Here is a 15,979-nt window from a genome sequence, read left to right as displayed (position 1 = left end):
GTCTTGAAGCAGCAATGAAATCATCAAGTTAGATGAATGCAATGCAGGAGGAGCTGAGGATGATTCATAAGAATGAAACTTGGAAATTGGTTGATAAGCCACTGAATAAAAAAGTAATTGGAGTGAAGTGGGTTTATAGGACGAAACTAAACCCCGATGGTTCTATAAACAAACACAAGGCCAGGTTAGTTGTGAAAGGATATTCACAGCAATTTGGTATTGACTACATAGATACCTTTGCACCAGTTGCAAGGTATGATACAATAAGGCTTCTCATTGCCTAAAAATTGGAGAATTTATCACTAGATGTTAAATCAGCATTTTGAATGGTTATTTGCAAGAGGAGATATTTGTGGAAAAGAAGATAAAGTTTTCTTACTCAAGAAAGCTTTATATGGATTAAAATAGGCCCCTAGAGCTTGGTATAGCAGAATAGACAATCATCTGTTGCAATTGGAGTTTAAAAAAAGCTCAAGTGATGCCACATTGTATGTGAAGATTGAAAATGGTGAAACACTACTAGTGTCATTGTATGTTGATGATCTTCTAATCACTGGTAGTAATATTGATCTTATAAATCACTTCAAGAAGGAGATGCAATCTGAGTTTGAGATGATTGATCTTGGGAAAATGACTTTTTTTCTTGGTTTGGAAGTTCATCAAACAAACCAAGGAACATTTATATGTCAAGAAAAATATGCAAGGGAAATTATGAAGAAGTTTGGGATGGAAAATTGCAACAGCATTGATACTCCTATAGATCAAAATGAAAAATTGAGCAAAGAATATGGTTCTGAGAAGATAGATTCTGGAATTTACAGAAGTGTGATTAGTTGTTTATTGTATCTCACTGCATCCAGACCTGATATCATGTATGCAACAAGCTTATTATCAAGATTCATGCATGAACCAAAGCCAAAATCACTTCAAAGCTGCAAAAAGGGTTCTCAGGTATGTGAAAGGAACCATTGATCTTGGAATCTGGTTCAAAAGTGGCATGGAGGCAAAACTAGTTGGCTATGCAGATAGTGATTAGGGCGGCTCAATTGATGACATTAAAAGCACTTCAGGTTTTGTGTTCTCTATTGGCTCAGGAGTCATCAGCTGGAGCTCAAAGAAACAAAATGTTGTGGCTCAATCGAATCAAGCAATTTGGTTCAGAAAAATTATGAAGGATTTGAAGCATCATTAAGAAGAGGCTACTATCATTTTTTGTGATAATCAATCAGCTGTAGCAATGGCTAAGAATCCTGTCTTTCATGGGAAAACCAAGCATATTAAGATTAAATACCACTTCATCAGAGAAGCAGAAAAAGATGAAGAAGTCAAGCTAGTTCATTGTGGTTCAGGAGCTCAAATTGCAGATGTTTTGACAAAGGGCCTGTCCAAAGCAAGATTTGAAACATTGAGGAGCAGCCTTGGTGTTTCCAGCAAAAATGCCAAGGAGGAGTGATGATAGTTATGACATTTTTGCTGTCACATTATGCAGAAATTGTATCATTTTAATCAATGTACTTTGCCTAATTTTTTGGTTTTGAAAGTATGGCTAAGTATGGCCAAGTATGGCTCTCTATTATTTAGGTAGAAAAATTAAACATGTGATGGCTGATGCACCTTTTGTAATGCTATATATGCATATGTATTAAAGGAATGAAACTAGTTTTTTCTCCATTTCTTTGTCTGAAACAACCTGCATAATTTGATTTTTTAGATTACCTTTAGCTGTAAGTTTCACTTACCATCATATTTTCACACCAGATAATCTTGGAGAAGTTGCCCTGTCTTTGATAACTTGTTCAAATTTTGTCAAATTTATGCTGGTAGAACAATAGGTAAGAGAGATCATGATGTTGCTTAGGTTAAATAATATATTGTTCAACCTTGAAATGTGATTGATGATTTCTAACAGATGCTGCATGTAGATTAAAAAATCAACTATGTGACATTGCCATAAATTGGGCTGGTGGATTACACCATGCCAAGAAGTGCTAGGCGTCCGGATTTTGTTACATCAATGACTTTGTTTTGGGAATTTTGGAGCTTCTGAAATATCATGCACTCGTTTTATATATTGACATAGACGTGCATCATGGCGATGGTGTTGAAGAGGCCTTTTATTTCACTGACAAGTACTGGAACTTTCTTATTATATTATGAATTTTGATAATGAATAGATTGGTAAAGCCATGGGAAACTTATATTTGAATTTGTATTATTTGTAGTTCATTGCTTGTAGATACAACAATTCACTGAATGGTCTTTGATTATATTGATATAGAGTCTGTTCGACAATATTAACTGTTCTAATAGCTGTTTGTTGTTCTAGTAGCTGTCAGGTATTCTAGTAGCTATCAGCTATTAGTTGTTAACTGTTTATACAGTGATTTAAAACAAAAGTATTCAGTAAAAATAGTTGTTGGATTAGCTATTAAATGTAAAAATAGTAGTATTACTTTTTTTACCCTAATCAAAACACTCCCTCAATGTCTAAAAGTCAGTAGAGGTAATATTTCATGAACCATTCCCTCAAACTCTAAATACTAAACACAAGTGTAAATACTATGCTACCGAATACTAGGGTCAAAACACTAAACGCCACCTTAAGAGCTGTTGCCAAGCCGGGCCATAAGCAGCTCCAAGATGGATTAATATTTCAGGCTTAGCAAGCTATTGCATCTAATATTAGTCATTGTCTATCAGTAATCACTTGATCTAAGCCTATGCCTGAATTTTTGCAACACTAAAATTCATTTTACACATTTAGCAATTATAATTGGTCGAGATCGTTGGATCCTTCAAAATTTTGTTGAATAGGTGTTATTAAGAAACATCCTTCCCATGTGATTCCATTGTTTTCTTAAATTCTTCATATGTCACGTGTATTTTATTGGATAAATCAGTTAGTAATTTGATAGTCTTGACCAAATTGAGGGACATGCTGAAAGATAATGTATGCCCAATTTTTTTTTAATAGGCATGCCATTGCTTTTTTTTTCTTTTTTCCCCTTAGTTGAGTTTGAACTCTAATTAAGTGGATGAAGTTTGATGTGGCAGGGTGATGACTGTGAGTTTCCACAAACATGGGGATTTGTTCTTTCCTGGAACTGGAGATGTTAAGGTGATCTTTAATGCTTTGTTATTATTTTAATTATTGGAAGAATTCATGGTGACAGGTGTCCATATGTGCTCTCTGCAGTTGCAACTGGAACTGACAAACTGCTTAATTTATGCTTAAGATTGTAGGATTGCAGTAGCCTATAGGAAGCTTTCATATGAAAATAAAAATGCTGCAAGTTCTAACATGTGCTGCAGTTGCCTATAGGAAGTGTATAAAAATACAAATGCTGCAAGTTCTAACATGTGTTGCTTGCCTTTTGTCAGGTTTCTAGAGATGTTTTTTCATTTATTTGTATTGGGCCTGATGTGTATAAACATTTTATGCATTATAGGGTTCTAGCCAAACTATATATGATAAATACCTTCTCTTTGATTGAGACTTGTTCGGAACCTCAAAATGTTTGGGTCTGAAAATCTAGTTCTTATTTCTTGCTTATCCTTTTCCAAGTTAAACTTGGGGCAAAATGTTAATATGCTTTGTGTTGAAGGATGTAGGAGAAAGAGAAGGTAAGTTTTATGCTATAAATGTTCCCCTGAAGGATGGAATACATGACACCAGCTTCACCCAACTTTTTAAAACAGAAAGTTCTGTTAAAAAGCTTCTTATTCTAATCATAATAATATTTGTTTATTGCTTGATGGCGTCAAGTTTAAATGTTTTGCTTGCTTTTACTCATTTTGTAGATTATTTCCAAGGTGGTAGAAACATATCTACCAGGTTTCATAGTTCTTCAATGTGGAGCAGATTCTTTAGCTAGAGACCACTTGTGCTTGTTTAACCTCTCAATTGATGGTGCATATCTCCTTGTAATTTGTAACACATTCTTTTTCTTCCCTTTCCAGTAATTGTCTAAATATGAAGCAGTTATTTTCTTGGTCCTTGTTCTTTTGTTGGTGATACATAGTTTGATCTAGTTGTTATAGTTTAGCAACTAGAGTGAAATTTATCTTGTGTTTCTTTGTGATATTTCTTTCAGGTCATGCTAATGTGTTAGTTATGTGAAGAAATTCAATTTGCCTTTAATGATACATTTTTATCTTATACAGTTCTACTTGCTGTGCATCTGTTTTTGTAACTCAAATCTTAAAGAGGAACTTTGTCCCGCAGGTTGCTGGAGGTGGAGGATACACAAAAGAGAATGTTGCTTGATGTTGGACTGTTGAAACAGGAGTTCTTTTAGATACAGAACTACCCAACGGTATGCTTACATGATATCTTTGGAAAGCCTTGTTTGATTTGCTCTCCCCCCCTCTCTCTCTCTCTCTCTCTCTCTCTCTGTGTGTGTGTGTGTCTGTGTGCGTGTTTGTCTATGTGCAGACATTGAATGCAAAAGCAATATTTACAATATTTTAGCTGATTCATACCAGTATGGCTAGCCTCTGAACTAAGTATTTGCCAAAGCATATTTCCTTTTGTTTGCTTTTAGTACTTTTCCAAGTCTCCAAATATTTTAGGTTCCTTTCCTTCCCCCCATCCCTAATGCTGGAAGTTTCATTTATAAGTCAATGCTTTTTGCAGAGATCCCAGATAATGAGTATATCAAATATTTTGCCCCTGAGTATTCTTTGAAGATTCCAGGAGGACAAATAGTATGTAATCTCACAAAATTTCATGTGATTGCTTGTCTTGCTTATGTTAAGAAGTTAGATTCTTCTTTTTCTTTTTTTTTTTTTTTTTTTTGTCTATCTGGTTGCCAAATTTGCTGTATGACTATTTCAAGTTCAATTGAAGTTTTGCCTTGTAACCATAGCCAAGCTAAACCTGTAACCTGTACGGTTGTCAACTTCATGATAATTGTTAGGATTTTATGTTGTGCAATGGAATCCTGAAATCTTTCAGCCTTCCTAATATATGTTTCTCCTGATTTGTTTGATTAAGCAGGAGAATTTAAATAGCAAATTTTACCTTAGCACAATAAAAATGCAAGTACTGGAAAATCTTTGTTGCATCCAACATGCTTCGAGTGTACAGATGCAAGAGGCGAGTATTATGCAAGCATTTGACAAACCAATTCAAGATTTAATTAGCAGTTGATAACCTAGTTGCTTGTTCATGGAGGAAAGAACAAACAATTATAAAAGCTCTAGATGCTGTTTTGATTTCAGGTTAGAGTGGAAATGATTTTTCTTAATTAGTAGAATGACTGCATTGATCTGTGTTGAAGGTTCCGCCTGACTTCTATATTCCTGATTTTGATGAAGATGAACAAAATAATGATGAACGCATGGATTGTAAGTGGGATTCTCAAAACTATCCAAGATGATCATCCCATAACAGTTCATATTGTTGCCACACACTTGCACACTTTTTAAGCCCTTGAATTTTCCTCAAATATCTTGTTGTGTGATGCTTGTTCTCATTACCAATTGACCATAAATTGTCATTTCAGAGCATACTCAAGACAAGCATATCCAGCGAGACGATGAATATTATGGAGGGGACAATGACAATGATCATAACATGGATGGTCCGTGAAGTGAACCCTTTTTTATGTTTTGCCTTTAATAGGAGTAGCATTTAACATGCAAAGTGTAACTAGATTCTAATTTACTGCCACACCTGATATACTTGTCGTGTCCTTATTTCTTTCAAATTACATTCAATTGTTTTCATTGGCATCGTATCATCTACCTGGTGTAGATTTGCGTAAAAAGCCATGAATTTAAAAGAAGTAAAAAGATGGTCTTGTTTGTGAAATATAAGATTAAAGGTATCTTATATAGAGAATCAACAACCATTTTCTCATACAGTCATGTTGCACATTTGCTCATCCCCCATCAAAATGGTAGCTGCACAGCACTGTTGCAGTTGGTGAAGATACAAGGGAAAAGAAAGAAACTTTTGAGAGCCTGGCTGGGCATTTGACATTGTCGTATGATGTTGGGGTTTGCATTTCTATTTTTTGAGTTACTGATTCAATGGTTGTGCATAACTACTTTGGGAGATTATGTAGAGCATATGCTCCCTCTCTCAATCACTTTGATTGGGTGAGGCAAGTCCTCAACCACTTTGATTAGGATAACAACTTTTTCTTTCTTCGGATGAATAAGCTTGAATGTCACAGGAAGTGCATACCCAATTTGTATTCTGTGATCTGAGATTGCTGAGAAAGCTGTGAAGCTTGCTGAGAGGCGAATATCTAGAGACAAGTGGCCAGCATATTATGATACTAAGAAAGCAAGTTTTATTGGAAAACAGGCTCCTCGGCTATTTTACACCTGGTAAATTGCAGGTTATGTTGTTGCAAAGCTCCTTCTCGACAATCCAAGTGCAGCAAAGATCCTTGTAAATAAAGAGGATTCAAAGCTTCTGAATACCTTGTAGATGAAGTGGCTGCACCTCTCTTTGAGAAGTGAACAGCATTGGTGCTAGAAACATGAATTGGTTAATCAACTATATGAAATGCCAATGTTTCGTTTATATGATCTGTTTCATTTTCTGTTCTCAACTATGAAATAGTATGGTTCTAAATATAAAATACAGATCAATAACATGGATATCACACATGCTTATTGCTACCTCAAATTTATCAGACAAAACAATAATCAATTCCAATATCAAGATAATAATTCAAGGTATATCATGTGTAAAACAAGGGATGGCAAAAGCTCTATAATGAGGCAGTTGATCATCGAGCATGATCATAACAGATTACATGTAAGTTCTTCGTTACATTAATACAAGGATTGGAAGAAAAGCAAAAGGTAGGCTTAACCTGAATTCAACCAGGATTTATGAACTTATAATGTCACTGTTTGCCGCCAAGATGCTGTCCAATAATGATTCACAAGCATCTTCAAGTAGATCCAAAACCTGTGATAATGATAAAGCATAACGCAAGGGAACGAAAACTGAAATTTTTGTTAATCTTTAATCTCTTAAATAAGTTATCAAATTAAAGCACAGAAACCTGGAAGGGTTGTGGTAACCCAAAGCCATCTTGCATTTGAGGACTAATAGGCAGAGGCAGTATATCTAAATGAACACTCACTGAAGGGATCTAATGGAACTTCTAAATTCTTAAGTAGACGCGACATTTTATTTGAAACAGTGAAGAATATAAATTAAAGAATGAACTGATGCAATCAATGTACAGGATGAAATTCCATTTAAACAATGTCGAGCAATGTGGGTGCTAGTAAAACCATGAAGCATCATTTTAAAGCTTTTTACAAATGATGTACCTTTCACTGCATGCAACTCGTGGAATCTAAGGATCCATAAAGAAAAATCCAGGTGAAAGGTTATCCATGTAAGCTTCTACCATTTTCACTTGAAATATTAACATCTTACCTTCTCAAAACCCTGCGGTCCACCATAGTAAGGATCTGGGACTTCAGTCTCATCATGTTTCTTGCAGTAGGAGCACATTAATTTAACCTGCAAAAACAAAACAAACATACAAGTCTTAACAAAACAACCCAACCTAATTCACATCACACAACTATAAAACATTTCCTAACCTTCTCGTGTGCATCATCAGGTAGTGTCTCTTTAAATTTCCACCTATTAAAAGCCTCTATTATATCCTCTGCACACAATATTAAAATGCACATGGCACGAATTCTTGAATATGAGCACAAATGGTTTAAAGAAGAAGCTGAATCAAACTCACAATTTTGGAATATTCAGTAAATTTTCTCCTACCTCTGTTTTGCTTGTCCATTGCAAGAATGATATCGAAATCCCTAAAATCAGAGGGTCGTATTGGCCTCGATATGGATGTTATCTGAATCCCGCGCCTTTTAGAGGCTGCCCTCATTCTTGGGTCTGCTGGATTACCCTTCGTTAACCAAGAAAATATGAAAAAGGAACAGAAGCAAATCGATCACAACGCATCCTCATCATAGTCCACATAATTGCTTGAAAAAATAAATCTTGATAATTAGCTCCTTCACCACCCGTTTCTTTTCCCTCAATTTTCTCAGTAGCCAAACAAAAAAGGTTGATTTTTCCATAAGATTTATATATATATATATATATATCACAACGCATCCTCATCGTAGTCCACATAATTTCTTGAAAAAATAAATCTTGATAATTAGCCCCTTCACCACCCGTTTCTTTTCCCTCAATTTTCTCAGGAGCCAAACAAAAAAGGTTGATTTTTCCATAGGATTTATCTCTCTCTCTGTCTGTCTCTATATATATATATATATATATATATATATATACCTCGTGATAACCAATGGTGCCAGCAGAGTCAATCTTGAACTTGGAGTCAAGGCCTCTCTTCTTGACAATTTCTGTGAAAACACCCTCAGCAGCTGGGCTTCTACAAATGTTACCTAAGCACACAAACAGAACAGAGAAGGGTTTGGTCTCTGAGTCAGTGGAGGAAGCCATTGATGAAGCTTTGATCACCAAGGACCTCGAGGAAGTGACTCTGATCGTGGTTAATTTTTTGTGATGATGGGAATTAAGAAAGCAGTTTTGGACAAGTGGGTAGCTAAGAAATGGGATTTTCAGAGAGAGGAGATCGAGTCTGGTGGTGAAGTGGCAAAGTTGTAAATTTGGAGATGGGGTTGGCAACCTTGTATAAGCACCATGCAAGGATGATGATGATGCTGCTCTCATCATCCCTTCTGTCAGGGTGGAGGTTTGGGGTTTTGGTTTGTGTTGTCGGATTTGTCTAAAACTGGAAGTACAGCATTCTTTCTGGGGGAACTTAACTGGTAACAGAATGGATAGGGTGGCATGTGAGTCGGGTGCAATTGAAATCCCCACCCTCCATTTTATATCATCAATTTTCACATCATAAAATTAAGAGTTTAACCAATGAAAGCTTAGAAGAGCTCTATGATACATGTAAAGTCTGTTGTGTTTAAAAAAAAAAAAAAAAAAGAGAGAGATAGAAGCCTGCCCAGTGAGAATGGGATCAAAACCACCAAGGAGAAAAGATGCTTAGTTCCAGGTCAGAGAGAGTGCTAATTTTCCCTGTTAAGGTATACTGCCGCCAATTTTCAGAATTACATTTACACTATATACTATAAATACATATCAGTTACAACAAGGATGAGAAACCTCATTTTTGAAGAAGAAAATCAAACATCTTCCTTTCCCACTCTAGAACATCTCAAACTCTGTATACTCTTCTGTACCCTTAGATTCCTTACATTTAGTGCTGTCCTTGTTCTGGGGAAATGTGGTTGGTGTGCTAATTCCAGCATCACCAATCTTTGGCATCTCCGGTGGTATTGCACATCGTATCAGCGCCCAATTCAGGCCTTCGAAGAAAGGGTGCTGTTTGATCTCTGCAGCTCCTTTTGCAGATCCTAATCTATTTTCAGGCTCCTTTATCAGCAAACCTCTAATCAAATCACGCGTGTGAAAACTGACTACAGGGCTACTTGGAAACTTGAGGCTTCGCGACACCACATTGGACAATGTTTCCTCATTTCCTGACCCCTTGAACGGTGTCCTGCCATACAACAGCTCAAACAGGAAGATTCCAAATGTCCACCAATCAACAGCACTGCCATGACCCTCACCTTTGATTATCTCTGGAGCAAGGTATTCATAAGTTCCGACGAAGGAGTTAGATCTGGCATTAGTTGGCTCCACAACCAGCTGTGGCAGGGGGGTGACTTGAGCAGCTAGGTCAGATTTTAACTTCCGAGATTTTGCAGCTACTGATAGAAGTCGAGGAGTGAAACATGAAACCTGCCAGGCTGGGTGGAGGCAGAAAGGGTCAATGCAGCTAGCTTCAGAGCAAGGACTTGACATCTTTTTATTGGGCTCCTGAATTGGTCTAGATGATTGAACCAGAATTGGATTAACAGCACATCTAAGTGACAAGTCAAAATCTGAGAGCATGATGTGCCCATCTTCTCTGACCAGGATATTTTCTGGTTTTAAATCACGATAAACAACTCCAAGCATGTGTAAGTACTCTAGCGCAAGGAGGACTTCTGCAACATAAAACCTGCAGATATGATTGCATCAATTAAATTAAAATGACAAAAAGCAAACTTAAATTATATATGATCAATTGCAAAGCAAATGCTTTCTAATATATCCAATTTTCTTCCATCAAAGAGAATTATTTAAAAGGGATTTCTCCTTCACTATCACTAGCTGACTCATTTTGGCCAAATAAAGGCCAAGTAACTATCACAAGTACATCAAAACAAATAGTGCTGTAAGGACACCACATAAATTCTTGCCAGCAATTCATTCCACTTTTGGTTGATCTAAAGACAAACAGGGGCATCAGAAGCATACTATGCATAGCAAAGCTACATATATCTATTGCAAACAACCACCTTCAAAGAAAGAGCACTCAGAACGACGCAAGAACAATTCTTGAGGGAGAGAGATAAACATGTTCACAAGAATTATCAATCATGTTATTAGCAAAAAAAGATTTATTGCAGCATCTAATACCAGCAAAAAACAACACCTCAAAAGAGGCAAGTACCTTGCTGCTTGTTCAGAGAAACTCCTGTTAGGTTGCTTCTGCCTCAGCACATGTAGATCTCCACCAGGACAATATTCCATAGCCAAGCATGAGAATCTATCAGATACAAAATGGGCATATAATGTGGGGAGAAAAGGATGATCCAGCATCTGCAAAATCTCTCTTTCAGTTTCAGCCCTAGACATCTTCTTTCTACTTGCCAAAAATTCATTGTCCATCACTTTCAAAGCAAACAGACAATTTGTACCGGCAAGCTCAGCAAGATAAACAGACCCAATATCCCCACAGCCTAGCTTCTTGATTAGCATGAAGTGCTTTAAACCTAACCTTCCATGCTGCTTCTGAACCTGACGAATGGCTTCCCACCTCAAGTCCTTAGACATATGAGGCCTATTGCCACACCGACTAGACCCACTTAGATTGCTATCTTCACTAACACTTGTGCTACTACTATAATCTCCAATGCTACTTTTTGAGCTTTGGGAGAACTCACCCTTTTCTCTTGATCTTGATCTTTCATCAACTTTAGTCGATATAGATTTTGTTCTATTACCAGAAAGATTTGAACCCAGTTTGCTTGAACTTGTATCCTCAATGCCTGAATTGCATTCAATAATACAATTTGTAGCACTGGATGCTGAAGAACCTTTCACTCTTTCTTCCTTTCTAATCCCTGTAGCGTACTCACAAATGTCTGAATTGCTAGTACTACAACCCAGATCATTGTTGGGTTTTCCACTACACAGATTGGAAATGCCAGAGACAGGGGCTGAATCCTGCTTTACTTTCTTTTTCACAAAGCTCTTGTTCCTGAGGATTGGCCTCATAATTCGTGGACTACCACATGCAGGACTGTTTGCCACAATACCAGAGTGGCAATTAGGCAGTAAAGATGAAGTATGTAAATGATTTTTCAGCCCTTCTGGCACTGGAGTTTTCGCCAATACTTGAATAGAGGCAGAAGTTTTTTCATCCACCTCTGGCAATTTCTTGGTAGTATGACTGGTAGGAGAAGAATCTGCAGATTTAAGCCTTTTAACTTCAGTCTCTGGTATTTCACTACTACGCCCTGTATGCAAAGGAACAACTTGATCCGGCGAAGAATGAGCATTTTGATATGACAACTCTGCCTTTTCCTTTTGTGAGGATTCGCACATCTTCTCAGTGAAATCTGATGTGATTCTTTCTGGTACAAGGGATATTTCCACCAAATTACCTTCACTCAGGGGAAGGCCGGATCCATTCGCCTCAACTACAACTGCCCTGTACAACCTTTTGATAGTTCCTGCTTCTGATGCCCCTGATGAACCTGCTGGCCTTGATAATCGCTTCATAGCAGCCATCTCCGATGCCTGAGAGATGCATAATCCCCTCAATGCCTGCTTCAAACTCATTGGCTCAGAAATTCCAATTCCTGATATTTGTGGTGAACCAACTCTGACTGGTCTCTTCATTGCTTTCTTCTGTAGACTATCTTTACTGCTTCCATGGTTTAGACCAAGACCCTTACCTAAAGTTCTATTGTCAATTGCTTCAAAAAGACGATTTATGTCATCCTCTATAGAATACCTATTTCCTGATTTAGGAACAGAATGCTTTCGAGCTTTCTCACTTATTTTCAAATCAAAATCTAATTCTTCAGTTGATTCAACAATTTCAGAAGTACTAGGCAATGCATCCATCTCTATAAGATTCACTCAAATGATAAAAGGAACTGATATCTCTTTCGAAGATCACATTAGCCCATTTCTGAAGAAGCTTTTTGAAGGTAACGTAGCACGGAAATCAGAAAGAACACCATATATCTTTTGAAATTCTGTTCAATCATATTGATTCCCAGAGTTGAATGGCCTAATAAAACCCCTGCACTAACCACAAAATGACGCATTCAAATCCTGCCACAATCAACATGTTTTGGCTAAAAACGAGCACTGAGTCATAGAGAAAACTACTCATCCATAACACCATAAAAGGGCATATAACAATTATCATCTACATAAAATTTCAGTTAAAATTTGTAAATTAAACATGACATTGGGAGTTCTTTTCCAATCAGCCATGAAAGTCGAATCCCTGTTAAGGGGCACAATCAAAATTACCCACTTTTCTTACTGCAAGTGAAAAACCTTCACCATTTTTCAAGACAATTTTCATTTAAAAGAATGTTTAAAACTATGTAGTTCCTTCTCATCCAGAGTTCTCATGAAAACGTTCTATCCTTACACGCCTAATGCTAACAACTGGACAGCTAGATAAGATAACTACGAAAGTTCACAATTTCACATCCAAAATTCAATCAATCCCAACGTGCAACACACCATTCAGAAACTAATCGAAAAACCATAAGACTACCTTGTTCGTTCTTTAGCAATCTTTGACAACAAATACAAGATAGCTAATACAGTAATCCTTTCTCTATTCTCACTGGCCATAATAAAGCACAATGAATTAACAATTGGCAGAAGGGACAACATTTCTAATCTAGATATCTGAGGTTTAATTAATAAATGATGCTAAAAAGAAAACAGTTCAACTACAACATTAGCCGTTATTTCAAAGTTCAAACCAGCTAAGCACGTTACAATGTCGAATCAAACAAGAACCAACCTTGACCAATACCATGTCTTGTTCCTGAGCTGATTTTGCATCATTTGCTTTTATTGTAAATAAATTTCTGAAAAATGATCCTTTTTTAGAAAAAAAATTAAGAAAAAGAATAAAAAAAATTTAAATTAAAGTATAAGTGGTTCTCCAATAATCAAAATGAATAATGAAAGCAAGGAAATATTAACAATCTAAAATAGAAGTAAGCTGGAGAAATTGAAAGTTTAAACAGTATAAAGAAAGCTGAGACTACCTGAAACGCAATCAGAGCCGTTGATCAAAACGGAAACAGAGTTTATCACTAGCTGCAGCGGAGACCGTGGAAAGACAGAGACAGAGAGAGAATGCGCAGTGTTGAAGAAGGGAGAGAGAGAGAGAGAGAGAGAGAGAGGGAGGTGTGTTGTGAAGGTTAGGACAAGAGAGAGAGAGAGAGATAGGTGGGAGAGTGAATGAAGAAAGAGAAAAGTGAGAAATGCAAATCACGAGAAGTACGAGAGAGTGAGTCGCCTGGTTTCGTCGTCTACAGTATGCCTACTTCCTTTCTCTCTCACACTGCTACTGTTTCTTTCTCTGAAATGGCGCAGATTTTACGACTTTGGAGAGCTTCCTGCCCTGAATTCCCTTTCCCTCGTTTTTTTTTTTATTTTTAACCCAAATGGTACGTGACTATGGGTGATACATAGGATACATTTTAACAATGTTTTCTAAATTTATATGATTATAATATTATAATTTTTTAATTTTAAAATATAATATAAAATTTTTTAATTTTATATAATAAAATTTTTTTAATTTTTAATTATTAATTTTTTAATTAAAAATTTATATAAATATCTCTTATATAATATTTAGTTAATATTTTTTTTATTTTTTTATATAAAATATAAAATTATTATTTTTATATATAAAAAATTATTTTATTTATAAAGAGAAAAATGATTCAATTTATATATGACTTAAGAGAGAAAAAATAAATATTGACTAAAAGTAATATTGAAACTGTTTAAATCAGCGTCGAACTGAAAATTTGATAATTGAAGAATTTATAAAACTTAAAAGTTGATGAAATTTTATATTACACTTTTAAATTGATAAATTATAACATTACAACTACATAAGTTCAGAGACAGTTGTCATATAATATATATATATATATATATATATATATATATATATATATATATATTGGTTTTAACTACAAGCTTATTTTGATTATTTTTACTATAACTAACATTAAATTAAATGAGAAATTAAATGAATGAATTAAATTATAAGTTTTGTCGAATTTTAATAATTAAATTATAATTTAATTTTATAATAAATATTACCATAAAATTTATTTTTAATAATTTATGTGGATGATGGTATTTCATAATAATCTTATGGTTTATGAATTAGCAAATGCTTTTAAGTTAATCACATTAAATTTTTATAAGAATGAGGTTGAAGCCTTTAGTGAATTATCATGATTGTTGTCCCCATTATGTTTTCTAAGGTAAAGCATGTTTCTCTTTCTTTAATTATTAATATATGATAAGTAATTGAAGATCCACCACCTACCAATCCAAAATTAATAAAGGGGACCTCTTTTTTTCTGAAAATTACAGGGCATTGAATTTGAGATTGCCCTTATTATTTTATATTTTAATGAAAGAATTGGATTTTTTTTTTAGAATGAAGAAATGGAAAATCTTGATAATATAAAATAAAATAAATGTGTAATTTTGCTTGGGCATATTAGTTTTGTTTAAATAATTTAATTCTTTTTGTAATTGTTATGATCCCATATTGATTTAGAATACGGGCAACGTGTCTCTTATATTGTCTTGTGCACTCTTTCTTTTTTAAGCTAGCATTTGAGAGTGAATTAAACCTAACTCATTCTTTTAAGATGGTATTAAAACTTTTCCAATCAATTTATAAGCTTTTTATAAGTATTTTGACGCTCCCATGTTGATTTGGGATAAGGGTAATATGCATATTGAGCACTCTTCCTCCCTTTGAGCTACTTTTTGAGAGTGAATTAAGCTAGCCTATTTTTCTTTAGATGTCCTTAGGAGGGAGAAAAGTTCTTGGAAGAAATTTCTAAATGAAATGGCAGCCAACAAGAAAACATAAAAACATATGAATCAGATTCACAGTTCAATCAAAGGGACCTAAATCTTCTCTTTTGTTAAATGATTACATCTTTTGAAACTTCTAATTGCACAGTAAATGTCTAAAGTGATCTTTAGCTAATTAATTTAATTTTGATTTTAGATGTAACACTCTACCTGCCACAATGGGTCACAATTGCTGTCCTTCCAAGTCTCTCTGTTTGATTTTCTTTACCTAGGTAGGTCTACCATCAGACCCTACAGATTGCATTAATTCAAGGGGTGCTTTTAATTAACTTTTTTTCTATGTATGGTTTGTTAATTAACAAGACCCTTGACGAACAGAAGAAAAAAAAATCAACCATTTTTTGTTTCCTTCTTGTAGATTTAATCACTGGTTCAAAATCAAAATTAAATTGATTCAAATTGAAATCAAAATTGAATCGGCCTAATTCGATGATGAATTGGACTTAAGTTGAATTGGATCGACTTGTTCTTGATGTGTTATGGAGGGCTTTCTGCATTGGGTCTGCTGATTGGGCTTGGCAATGGACTCAACTTATACAATATGGGCCTAATTTTGAGTAGCTAGTTTTTCTGTTTTCTTTTAGTATGCTATGAGCCTTTCAACACTTTCTCTAGCCTTTTAAGACTTTTTTTTTTTTTAATGAAATTATATATATATATATATATATATATATATATATATATATATATATATATATATATATATAACATAAA

The 15,979-nt window shown here is 35.0% G+C and overlaps 2 protein-coding genes and 1 pseudogene across 5 annotated transcripts; 1 reads left to right on the top strand and 2 right to left on the bottom strand.

The window, feature by feature from the left end:
• The first annotated feature begins 1,237 nt into the window (after positions 1 to 1,237).
• LOC110648789 (histone deacetylase 9-like) lies at positions 1,238 to 5,736 on the top strand (annotated as a pseudogene).
• Positions 5,737 to 6,708: 972 nt separating this feature from the next.
• Positions 6,709 to 8,945, bottom strand: LOC110648787 (uncharacterized). Its single transcript, XM_021803138.2, has 5 exons — positions 8,294 to 8,945; positions 7,766 to 7,901; positions 7,582 to 7,649; positions 7,412 to 7,498; positions 6,709 to 6,931 (listed from the first exon to the last, which is right to left on the bottom strand). The coding sequence occupies exons 1-5, from the start codon at positions 8,696 to 8,698 to the stop codon at positions 6,851 to 6,853; spliced, it is 777 nt and encodes a 258-aa protein (XP_021658830.2). The 5' UTR covers positions 8,699 to 8,945; the 3' UTR covers positions 6,709 to 6,850.
• Positions 8,946 to 8,991: 46 nt separating this feature from the next.
• LOC110648786 (serine/threonine-protein kinase D6PK) lies at positions 8,992 to 13,804 on the bottom strand. Of its 4 annotated transcripts, none has more exons than XM_058148141.1 (4): positions 13,396 to 13,798; positions 13,146 to 13,225; positions 10,539 to 12,401; positions 8,992 to 10,043 (listed from the first exon to the last, which is right to left on the bottom strand). In XM_058148141.1, the coding sequence occupies exons 3-4, from the start codon at positions 12,218 to 12,220 to the stop codon at positions 9,185 to 9,187; spliced, it is 2,541 nt and encodes an 846-aa protein (XP_058004124.1). In that variant the 5' UTR covers positions 12,221 to 12,401; positions 13,146 to 13,225; positions 13,396 to 13,798; the 3' UTR covers positions 8,992 to 9,184. The 4 variants fall into 4 exon arrangements, with proteins under 4 accessions (XP_058004124.1, XP_058004122.1, XP_058004120.1 ...); XM_058148139.1 differs by having other exon boundaries at positions 13,146 to 13,212; XM_058148137.1 differs by lacking the exon at positions 13,146 to 13,225 and having other exon boundaries at positions 13,396 to 13,804.
• Between the last annotated feature and the right edge of the window lie 2,175 nt (positions 13,805 to 15,979).

The sequence above is a fragment of the Hevea brasiliensis genome, chromosome 6, assembly GCF_030052815.1.
Source record: "Hevea brasiliensis isolate MT/VB/25A 57/8 chromosome 6, ASM3005281v1, whole genome shotgun sequence".
NCBI classification, from domain to species: Eukaryota; Viridiplantae; Streptophyta; class Magnoliopsida; order Malpighiales; family Euphorbiaceae; genus Hevea; species Hevea brasiliensis.
Note: the sequence above shows the minus strand (reverse complement) of the source record. Positions and strands in the feature narration are given on the sequence as shown.

Excerpts from the sequence above, each read along its gene's own strand:
- LOC110648787 (XM_021803138.2), bottom strand. The coding sequence starts at position 8,698 with ATGATGAGAGCAGCATCATCATCATCCTTGCATGGTGCTTATACAAGG. Across the intron at positions 7,499-7,581 it reads CTGATGATGCACACGAGAAG|GTTAAATTAATGTGCTCCTA; the intron begins GTTAGGAAATGT and ends TTGTTTTTGCAG. Across the intron at positions 6,932-7,411 it reads GACCGCAGGGTTTTGAGAAG|GTTTTGGATCTACTTGAAGA; the intron begins GTAAGATGTTAA and ends TCATTATCACAG.
- LOC110648786 (XM_058148137.1), bottom strand. The coding sequence starts at position 12,220 with ATGGATGCATTGCCTAGTACTTCTGAAATTGTTGAATCAACTGAAGAA. Across the intron at positions 10,044-10,538 it reads TTCTCTGAACAAGCAGCAAG|GTTTTATGTTGCAGAAGTCC; the intron begins GTACTTGCCTCT and ends TCATATCTGCAG.